The sequence below is a fragment of the Gopherus flavomarginatus genome, chromosome 12, assembly GCF_025201925.1.
Source record: "Gopherus flavomarginatus isolate rGopFla2 chromosome 12, rGopFla2.mat.asm, whole genome shotgun sequence".
In the NCBI taxonomy this organism is placed as follows: Eukaryota; Metazoa; Chordata; order Testudines; family Testudinidae; genus Gopherus; species Gopherus flavomarginatus.
In genome coordinates, this window is record NC_066628.1 from 50,568,948 (window position 1) to 50,580,952 (window position 12,005).

General features: G+C 41.7%; 1 protein-coding gene across 3 annotated transcripts in view; it reads right to left on the reverse strand.

Moving 5' to 3' along the window:
• RPTOR (regulatory associated protein of MTOR complex 1) overlaps positions 1-10,209 on the reverse strand; it is a 296,305-nt gene extending 286,096 nt beyond the window's left edge. For all 3 annotated transcript variants that reach the window (XM_050920753.1, XM_050920752.1, XM_050920751.1), the window contains exon 1: positions 9,539-10,209. In XM_050920753.1, the coding sequence (XP_050776710.1) occupies positions 9,539-9,700 (162 nt within the window). In that variant the 5' untranslated portion in view covers positions 9,701-10,209. The remainder of the gene's footprint in view (positions 1-9,538) is intronic.
• Between the last annotated feature and the right edge of the window lie 1,796 nt (positions 10,210-12,005).

Below are 12,005 nucleotides of genomic sequence, written 5' to 3' on the forward strand. Positions count from 1 at the left end.
CTTCTCCCATTTACAAGGGAGCTCCAGCTTTAGCAGTACAGCATGAGGAAAAAGTATTTCAGGTAACCTAGTCTCAAAAGCTATTAGATAATACACTACATTTTATTACTTTCTCCTAGATATTCTTGCAGAACTTCAGCCCACTTCTTGCCTGCCATTGTCACCACCAAAAGGAAAATTATGAACCCTGACCAGTATACATAGGGACCGATAAGGCTGCTTAGAGGGATAAATAAGCAGGACAGATTGATTTAAAATCAAAGCCATTTAAATCACCAATTTGAATCATGATTTCAATCACCAAGCAGGAAACCTTAATTTAAAATAAGCAATTTTAATCTTGTTTTGTATTTGTTAGTTATTTTCCTGAAGGCAGGCTCATCTTCTTTGGATGGTAATCATTAAAACATATTGATTTCCAACTAAATATAGACTTTACCCTAAACTGATGCTTCTTTTTGCTAACCAGGATGATACACTATAGCTATACACATTTATTTAAACTATTATATAGCTTTACATATATTCACATTTTTTATTTTTTTGCTTTTTATCTTAGAAAATGGTGAACGTTTCATACTATATTCACTAGATTGTTATCTGTGTCAAGCTTTATTTGGAAGGAAACTAGAATTCAACTAAAATGCACAAAAACAGAATGGAGTCTTATTTGATTAGCTAAATAAAACTACATTTAAGTGTGCATAAGAAAAAAAGCTTCACATGTTCTGCATTTAAAACCAACTGATTTACTAAACAGAGGAAGTATTATCCTTAGCTAGTGAACTGAACTGATAATGTGCCTGGTGACCAGAAACACAAGTTTTAGCACTAGCACGTCTCATCCTCTCACACCTAGCTTTTATGCATAGATTGGATAAGGAACATAAACTTTCTTAACTCCCAATCTATTTCTCAACTGTGAATGAACTAGTCATTGAACTGAACAAGTTGAATACACTGAAACAAAATGTTCTCTCTGCACCTGCTACTGCTATCAAAAGCTCACTTAGCACTTCAACAAAGTCTGGTTCCAGGTGATTAGCCAGTGACTTCCTCCAGTTCAGTAGGCTGATTTCATAACAACTTCAGCAGCAAACCCATATTGCTTAATACTGTTTTTCTGTATTTAATTTAAATTATTTTAATAGATTATAATAAAGTTAGGCCTTAATATAAAGTGGTCAATTTCAAATTTAATTTTAAATAGGGTTATTTAAAAAAAATCAACCTATAATTAATTCAAATTTTAAAAATCATCAATCTTTATCTTCCCTTGGACAAGGCGTCACAAGATGATGCAGAAGCCAAACATTGCTTTCCAATCCATCAAAGACAGAAACAGGCAAGAAAAGGAAGCTGTAGTGAAAAGGAGAGAACAAGCTGGCAGTCTGATTGAGGAGAGATTAGGGAAAGGACTGCCTACCAGCCCCCTCAACTGATTAACAAACACCACAATAGGTACCAAAGAGACTAAGCCATGGCTGAAATGAATGTGGCTGCAACACGAAATTGAGAGAATAGAGGGAGGGTATGCTACAGCAAGCAAAAAAAAAAAAAAAAAAAAAAAAAAAACGAGAGAGAGAGAATGGATTTTCAGGAATCACTGAAGGACACAAAAGGAGGGAAAGACATTATTAGGGTAGTATGTGAGGCATAACAGAACAATGGAATGAAATTAAAAAACAGGATGAATATCAGGGAACACTTCTTAATAGGGAAATCTACTAGACAGTCAAATTCTCTCCCAAGGGAAGTAGGGAAAGACCTATTATCTTAATTATTTAAACTTATAATAGTCAGAAATGAACTTTCAGAGACCAGTTGAAAGTTGTGCCTTACATCACTGGAAAGGTAGTTTCCCTTTGATTAGCTGTAATTTCTCAGATTCTACCTATAACCCCGATGCCATAATAATCTGGTTATTCTGATACCCCACCTCCTCATAGGTATTACCTCCACTAGTTCAGATACTAATATACTACTCCTGGAATAGGTCTCCATTTTCATGATCTACTTAATGAAAACAGAAATATAACAAGTGCACTTTGCTCTTCTGTTTGAAATGAATCTGCTCTTAAGAAAAAAAGCAGCAACTGTACAGTATGTATACTGTTTCCTTTATTGTTGTTTTTTACATGGATCCAAACATTTTCAAGTAAGTGAAAGATGCAAACATTATGTGGCTCTCAAGGAAACTTAGAGAACTATCAGATTAGCATATTGGGACCTGTCATGAGGGCAGACACGTGTGTGTCCTATATGCTATATTAGGTTGTTGTTAGCACAGGTAGGGCCTTTAAAAAATTAAGCAACGACTTTGGGTCGGAATTTCATATGGGCTTCCAACAAGTGACTTAAAAGCATGAACTCCACTGAAAGCCAATGGGATTTGGCTTTCCAAGGCACTTAAGAATTTTGGAAAATTCTACTTTAGAATTTTTTCCCAAACAAAACTGTACCTTTAAAAAAAAAATTGGAGCCTTCAGTATGCACCACTTAAACCCCTCTAAACTGAGAACTCCCATGCATATGCGCTCATACACATTGCTCTAAACACATTAGAGATAAGATCCCTTCTACAACCTTGAAATCTAAACTTCCTTGGTGACTCTTGAAAAGAAAAGGGATAACTACAGGCTTCCAGACATCATTCTCTCTCTCATTAATGCAGGTTCTTAAGTCCAACAACTCCTGAGCTATTACTAAGCTTGTAACAGTTTCTATATCTTCCTGTACATTCATCACACCACTATCTCACAATGGCCCACACAGAAAAGGTGTTCTACACAACACCTGTCTGGTCTCTATTTAAATAAAGTTACTTGCTTTTCTGGATAAACCAGTAACCTTTAATGATAATTTTTGATGGGCTGCAAGAGTTACTGGCAATAAGAACTGGTTCAGTATTTTTTACCCTCTATTCACCTACAATTGTTTATACTTTGTTTTAATCTATGTGCAGAATACCAGGGTGGAGCTGACTTATGTTTGCTGAATGGCAGGGGATGACTGAATGTTTAATGAATGTCAATCTCTTTAATGAAGCACCTGCCAGATTTTAACATCCATTCCTGGTGTTTATTCACTACATGAAAACATAGTAAGTATCTGTGAGATCACAGCTGGTTGCTGGGGATACAAACACCACAGGTAGGAAAAAAGCAATAGAAGCAGAAGACATCTAATAAAAACATACCAAAAATAGTTACTGGGATTTGGGATAACAAAGGGAGATAAAGAAAATACAGAAGACAACAAACAAAATAGTTTCTAAATTAAATTGTCCAGTATTTTAATTGTTCATAGTATATCTCTATACTCTAGTAGGAAAAGCGGCTAGATATATGAATGGCAGATGTGTACAAAGAATACCTGATAAAGTTAATCAGATTCACAGTGACTCCCATCTATATGCTACAATACAAAACATCACAGATCCCAAGACAAAGAAAAGCTCACTTGACACAAGTGACAAAGTTCAATGTAGATGCACCAACAATAAAAGTTTTGCGGCCTGCGCTATACTGGAGGTCAGACTATCACAATGGTCCCTTCTGGCCTTGGAATCTATGGATATTTATGGTTCAGAAAACTTTACTGCCCAAGTTGATGGTTCAAGATTTGCTCCTGTCTTCTTCATTTAAAGAAATAGTACATAAGATAAACAATAATTCTGCAGTTGCGTTCACACAGGGCCAGCCTTGCTCAGACTGAGTTGCACTGTACCCCATGAAAAGCTTCATTGAAAATAATGGGGCCTCTCAGTGAGGAGGAGTGTGCCACCTGGCATAAGGAAGGATAGTAGAATCTGGCCCACAACGATTAGTGTAACCATTTTGAAACAGTTTTCAATAAAATTAGACATTCACTGTGACTATAGTATACATCAGGGGTCGGCAACCTTTCAGAAGTGGTGTGCCAAGTCTTCATTTATTCACTCTAATTTAAGATTTCACATGCCAGTAATATATTTAAATGTTTTTAGAAGGTCTCTTTCTATAAGTCTATAATACATAACTAAACTATTGTTGTATGTAAAGTAAATAAGATTTTTTAAATGTTTAAGAAGCTTCATTTAAAATTAAATTAAAATGCAGAGTCCCCCGGACCGGTGGCCAGGACCCAGTCAGTGTGAGTGCCACTGAAAATCAGCTCATGTGTCGCCTTTGGCATGCGTGCCATAGGTTGCCTACCCCTGGTATATATCATTACCTGATGAAACAGAGTTGGATTTGGAGCCACTCTTTTTTGAGCATATACTATAAATCAATGAGAATGGATTTCAGGAGCCTTGATCAGGTCAGTCTCATTCCTGAACCCTGACAAGAGAACTTTTCAGGCAGGGGAGGAAGATAAAGTAGAAGTTTCATAAAAGAACAGTGGTCAATGAGAATCCAAGTAGAGGGATACAGTCATCATACACCTCAGTTCAAAAATCAAAACACATACAGAACTGTCTACTCTCTCATTTAAGATGCACAGTGGGATTTCAGCTGGGTCAAGCAGAGCTTTACATTCTGTGCCAGATTCAGTTTGGATTCTAATCTTAGCCTGAATGTTAGTCCCATTATTGTTTTGCCAAACCAAGATCTCAGCAGGTGGCTCTGACAGCTTCAAGAACCCTACCTGCAATTCTTCAGTCTGAAAATCAAAAACTGTGTATTCCCTCTACTGGCTCTGTAGCATTAACTGACATACTCTGTTCCCAGTACTGTGTTCTCAAAAGAGAGGATGCTGGGCTACAAACGTTTTGGTATGACAAGATGCTTAGAGCCCTGCACAGATATAAAATTTGTATCCGCATCCGATCTGAGGGCTGCAAACATGGTCCTGATGTGGATATCCATATGTTCGCAGGGCTTTAAAGATGCTTACATAACTTGTTTTTTTTTTAATTTAGTGGCAGCAACATGCTTAATTCCAGCTTTGTTTAACAATACGAGGGAGGGCAAACCCAGAATTGACCAGAAAAAAAGGCGAACTAAAAATATTTTCAAACTTTGTGAAGGTTAGCATTAAATATTAAAAATGGACTTGCCCTTTCAGAGACTCTTTGGGGAATCACCACTCTTTGTAATTGCTTATATTTTGATGGCCTCTTCATCTTTAATCATACATGCTAAACTACTAACTTCTGCCTTCATCATGAAGACTAAAAACTATTTTCCATAAGGACATTCATACGCATTTATTATAAAAAAATCATTTTTTCTCAAGTTTTAAATTTAGTGCTCATAGAAGGTGTCCAATTGACAATACTAGAAATCAAAGTCTTCTAGTTCAAACACCACAGCACGGGCAGTAGTAATGCAAGCTTTTCACATACTGCTCTGTTAATACACAGTAACTCTGACTTGAAAAAATCCTCTAGTGCAAAACAGTTCAGGTTCCACAGGCCATTTAGTCCTTTGCTTCTCTGCTGAGTCTAGCCACACATGGGTGTAGTGAAACGTAAGTATATATATTAAAAAACCTAAAATCTTAGACTACAAGTACAGACCTCCTTTTATATTACATTCTGCTTGTTCAAATATAAAATGTCACAAAATTAGAAGTGTACTGTGTATAGAATACCTTTAATCTGTCCACCCATTCTAGACTAACAGATATTTTCATCCCACAATAACTTGGTGCTGTTGCACTATATTTCTAGTGTTAGTAGTTGCAAAAAATGTTTTATTAAAGAGAGAACGTCAAGGCAGACAGGCACAGAAAAATCATCCAGCTGTGTTTTGGTTTACAGAAATATGCAAGTCATACTGTCTCGCTGCGACAACTTGTGAGAAAACTAGGTAGGAAACTTACAAAAATTTTGTCTGCAGGCATTGCAGGAAGACAGGATTCTTGTATTTTTCATACCTTGCCTGCTCATAAGAACTGAGTGCACAGGCAAAAGCAGCAAACTACCAAGTGCAACCTGAATGATCATGAATTCATCACCACCTGTCTGTCATTAATGATAACCCACATGCATAGCAGAGACATGTCAAAGATGCAGCCTTCTTTAGAAGAGCTGATAAGATTTTTCAGGATCAGGAGAATAGTGTATCTGTATTTTGTTTTGTTTATTTTTAAGTAGCATTTTTACAGTAGATTAAGATTTGGGCCAGAAACAATCATCACATCCTTATAATGAAACAAATCTCACTTTTGTGCACCCGACAAAGTGGGTATTCACCCACGAAAGCTCATGCTCCAATATGTCTGTTAGTCTGTAAGGTGACACAGGATTCTTTGCTGCTTTTACAAATCTCACTTTGATACTGTACTATTTTTTTAAGTGACTTCTAGAACATTTGTTGTAAAATGAGAGAAGTATAATTCCGTTTACCTAAAAATCTTCTTTGGCATAAAGAACTCACGGATAAGGTGGGGATAAAAAAGATCAGAAAGGAAAAGGGATTCAAAAAATGAGAAGTTACTCTCCACTCCATCATAACGCCCAAATTAAGCAGGCATTTAGTTTGTGTTTGTTTTCAAAGACAACTCTCTCATTCTCTCTCTGGTTCATAGTGCTGAGGATTTCACGTGGCTATAACAGCTTTTAATGTTTTTTTTTTTTTAATTTGGATAGCTTCACTGGGACATTTTACTTCCCAATTAGACTTTTCATATAAAAGTGTAAGTTAAACAGAAGCATATAAGCACTGCTGAATGACAAGCATATGAGTCTGTATTCTTCTTATAGCATCTTCCATTCCAAAGCACTTCATACATTTTACTAACTGTACAAGTTATATAGTTCACAATACCACTACACAACAGTTTAGGGCAGGAAATAAAGAACACTGTATCCAACTGAAACTACAGTTAATTTTTTGTGCATGAAAAACAGAGTTTGGGCAGGACATGAGTTAACACTCTGATTCTTAGTATGAAATGACCATGTCAATGCAAACACGAAGATCCCACTGCACCATGACCTGCAGAATCTGCCAAAGACAAGATTAAAATCCTGCAACCCTCTATGGAACCGCATCAAGATCCTTACACCAAACTTCGATGCTGAGGCTCGATAGAAAGTCACATGGAGCGTTTCAACCACTCAAAACAAACAGCTTTCAATGACCCTGCTGAGGAACCACCAGGTTTTGATTTATGTCAGAAAGACTGGTGCGGATTGACTCGCATCAGGCCATCCCATGGGAGACATGGACAAACCCTCTTTAAATGGAAAATGAGGCAAACACCTGTATGCGACTTTGGTCACCAGCCACAAACAATGGAGCACATCATATCTGAGAGTTCCCTTCATTCTTTCACCGGGGGCCTGAAGGACATTCACCAGCTCACTGCTGCAGCAATGTGCTGGCTATCAAACCTAGATATAAATTTGTAGTCATTGCTACGTACTCAAGCTGTACAAAAGAAAAAGTGTGCAAGGGGAGTCATTAATAAGCACAGAGAAGTCTCTTATGTAAACTGGAACCTCCAGCATCTCAGATCCAGCTGAAATTGCACCAGGTCCAGAGGATAAAATGGCTACATCCACCCCCACAATGTCCCTTGGACCCAGAACTGTGTATGGACCATAGGAACCATGCAGTGCCTCCCTCCCACCAGCCAACTGGCCTTTGGGAAAAAACTTCAGGGAGGAGCCAGCCAGAAACTAAAGTAGGCAAAGCAGATACAGAAACAGTTTAAGTAGGAACAGAGGATATTTTCTACAGTTCTGACTGGATTTGGAGCAAACACCCAACCAGCGCAAGTAAGACCAACCTCCTCCTGCCCAGTCTCTTTACCTCAGCTTCACTCTACACCAACCCCCTTCCTCGCCTTCTTGTCCCATGCACCCTCTCTGTTTAGCCAATACCCTAACACCCCTTCCCCCTCCATAAACATTGTGGAACTAACATGACTGCTGCCATCTTTCTGATCATTCTACTTGTACATTATATTCCTTTCCACTACCCTTTGTCTATGTTGTCTATTTAGACTAAATCATTCAGGGCAGGGATTGTACTACACTGTTTGTACAGTTGGGGCCCCAATCTTGGTTTGTTCCTAGGCACTACTGTAACCAACATGTTTAAATAAATTGTCTCAATATTCCCACAGATTTGAAGTGTGAGTGGAAATTTGGAGAGGTCCTTTGAAGGGGTGGTTATTAAATAAGAATGACATGACAATTATGGAACATTCTGACATCACAATTGTATTACCATAGTATCAAGAAAACCAAAAATAAGATGACCTATTAGGTCCCATCCAGTCCATCTCTATAGGCCCAATGCAGAACTGCTTCCTGCAATACAATTTTCAAGATTACAATAATAATTGAGAATGTTAGTTTTTTAATTTTTCAGGTAGCTGTGGATTTGGAGACACAACAGGTGTCCATACACAGACACACACAAAAGCAGTATACGCCCAAGATCTCAGAAATTCTATAGCTCACGGCCGCTTCTGAGAGTAGATCAAGTACATACCCTTTTCCTTCCAACATTTAGTGATTTATATTTAACCAGAAAAGTTTAGCTGCAGCATACAAGCTACAAAGGACTGCATGGGCTTGACAGAAAGGTCTGCCTTTTAGTAACAAAGCTTAGTACAGCATCAGTTTAATGTTCAAAAGATATTTGGTCAGGAGAGAATATCCTGCTTGGCAGGTAAACATGTTTGAGGATCAAATAGGCATTTTCCATCTCAAAAATATTATGATCCTAATACTGTTCTGGTAAGAATGCATTACTCATATATTCCATGCAACATCCCAAAGAGGGACTAAACCCTCCCCCCCACAGGACAACTTCACAAAATATAATGTCTCAATTTACTGTACTGTCTGCCCACACCATTAACTCAGGAGTGGCCAACCTGAGCCTAAGAAGGAGCCAGAATTTACCAATGTACGTTGCCAAAGAGCCACAGTAATACATCAGCAGCCCCCCCATCAGCTCCCCCACCCCTAGCACCTCCCGCTCACCTGATCAGCCCTCCCCCTCCCTCCGCGCACTTCCTGATCAGCTGTTCCCTGACATGGGGGGGGGGAGCAAGGGCACAGCAGGCTCAGGGGAGGGGGCAGGAAGGGGTGGGGAGGGGGCAGGGCCTGTGGCAGAGCCAGGGGTTGAGCAGTGAGCACCCAGCACCCACCAGCACATTGGAAAGTTGGCACCTGTAGCTCCAGCCCCAGAGTCAATGCCTATACAAGGAGCCACATATTAACTTCTGAAGAGCCGCATGTGGCTCCAGAGCCATAGGTTGGCCACCCCTGCCACTAACCTGATCCAGAGAAGTACATTTTAGGACGTCATTAATTCCATTACTTTGTCAGGAGAGCACTAGTTTCAAAGAAACTCAATGCGGCTATTTAAAATGCTTATAATTAGGAACTGTAACCAACAGTCATAATCTGTTAATATGTTCACTTCCACTGTAGTAGTGCAAGAAGTGCATGGGACACCAAACCTGACTACGGGGAACAAATAAACTCAGTGATGCATCCAAAAGCATGCTGCAGACCCTGGACTAAAACCAGAACCTCCTCCTATCCTTCCCCTTCTCCCCCACAAAAACCTCTGCCCCAGAGCATTACCCGGTCCTTCATCCTCCAGCTCTGGGCCAGAGACTTGGAGCCCTCGATCTTCTCACAGTGCCGCTTCTTCATGAAGGCCAGAGGCAAGTTCCAGTCAGTCAGGTCTGCCTCATCCTCCTCCCCGAGCCCCAGGAGAGGGGACTGCAGCATCTCAGACTCCATCGGGGGAGAAGGGTGCTCAGCAATCTCCAGCCCCGCACACACCGGGGAGAGGAAGGGGCCGGTGCGCTCCCTAGCCCAGGAGGCGGGTGTTCGAGGCGGTGCTCTGCGTGTCCCTTTCCCAGGTACGGGGGGACAGCGGGCCCCGTCCCAGGTGTCTGCAGGGGGGCTCAGCGCCGGCGAGTCTCCTCCTCGGGGGCGCCTGCGGACAGCAGCCCCGGCCGGGCTCTGAGGAAGGCGGCTTCTCCTCGGCCCCGGGGAGGGCTGAGGTGTCGCTAGAAGCACTCAGGGGGAGGGGGACCGGGCCTCTAGCCTCGCGGGCAGTGCACGCTCCCCGGCTGCTGCGGCAGGCGCCGAGCTCGGCCCATCGTGCCCTCCCCCGGCTCCTCCTCACACACACCGGCCCTGGCGGCTGGGCTGGCTTCCGCCCCCGTGGGAGGGGAACCGGCCTGCAGCGCCGGAGAATTAAACTCTCCTCAGCAGCACACCAAGGAGGCGGCCATATTGCTACAGCCCACAATGCACCGCGGGGACGGGCCGCCGCTTGAGACAAACCAGGCCGGCCGCGTTCGGGATTGCAACTACAGGGAGGGGAGAGCCAGGGGCTGGGTTAACAGAGCATCGTCTCAGCCTGCTGGCGCTGCCCAATTCCTGGTGTGGGGGTGTCACGGGTGATCCCACTCAGCTTCCCCCAAACCCCGCAGTACCCCTAAATTCCCCAGAACAACACCCCCAAAACACTATAAATTCCCCACCGCACCCCCAAAATACCCCAGCCTTCTGCAAAACTCTCCAGAGCCCCCCTAATCCCACACAGCACCCCAAAGACCTCATACTCCCCAAACTCTCCAGAGCCCCCCACACACACAGCGCCCCCAAAACACCCCACAGCACTCCAGAACACAATATGCCTTACTATTCCAAAAGCATTCTCCAAGTCTTCAAACTTCCCTCAGCATCTCCAAAACACTCCAAACTGCCACTACACTACCCCAAATTCCCCATAGCACCCTCCAAATTGCTCCAAACTCCTAACTGAAGCCCCCCAAACATCCCAAACTCCTCACTGCTCCCCCCCAAAAAACATTCAAAACTCATTACATCAGCTCCAATATCCCCACTCCTTACAACAGACTTCCAAACTCCTTTAAATGCCCCCAAACATTATCCAACAAAATTTCCACAGCACCCAAAACAGCTTTCAAACACCCCAAAACTCTTAACATGCCCCCCAAATTTCCCCAGAACCTCCAAAACATTGCTTCAACACCCACCAGAAAAATCACCCTCCAAAAGTCCCACCCAGCAAAGCCCCACAAGAGACAGAAGCACACCCATAAGCAAGCCCATTTACACAAAAAGGGCACCACACTATCTAACCCAAGAGGAGGAGAAGGAAGGTACTGGGCTTGGCATAAGAGTCACTGTTCCATTTTCTATATAAACTTAGGGTATGTCTACACTACAGCAGCACAGCTACACCACTGCAATTGTGCCACTGTAGTGTAAACATTTCCTACATGGACAGAAGGGGCTTTTCCATCAGTGTAGGTAATCCACCTTTCCAAAAGGCAGTGGAAGAATTCTTCTGTGGGTCTAGCTGCATCTACAGTGGTGGTTAGGTCAACCTAACAAGTCACACAGGGCATAGATTTTTTTCACAGCCAAGTCAATCTAATGTTTAGCTGTAGACCGGACCTTAGTTTCCCTGAGTGTCGGTCAGCACTTCAGGCAAGTCAGCATTTTTATGTCAATAACTGAAGGCAATAAAGAATGCTCACTGTGGCATGTGGTTGTCTGGGGTGAGGTGAAATGGGTCTAAAAATAAAGGCTTCCCTGAAGTTTTAGAAAAGTGGAAATTTATGTATAATTATTTTGGAATAAGTTGGTCACAACGTGTGTGTTGGGGGGTGCTATTTTATGCAGATAGGACATTGGGCAGGAGGTGAGATGGGTTTTATATTCACAGCACTTTGAAGTTAAAACTTTTCCAGACATTAGTTTTCTGCCTGAGGTTTTCAAAGGTGCTGGGATTTGTTTATATATTTCATGCTTTTGTAATAAACTGTGCAGAAAATTATGTAATAAAACAAAAAACAACCTCAAAAGAAAGTAAATTTATGATGATGTCTTTTGCTCTAGGGGAAACAAGTAAGACCTTGCGGTCCCCCTTTTTTCTCAGCGAGGAAGTGAGGAAAGGGAAAGCATAGATGTTTTGACAAACCCACCAATATATCTTCCAGGGCCTCTAAGTCACTCCTGGTAATTGTCTAACCATACTGTATTTTCAGCTTGAGCCTCTTCGGGA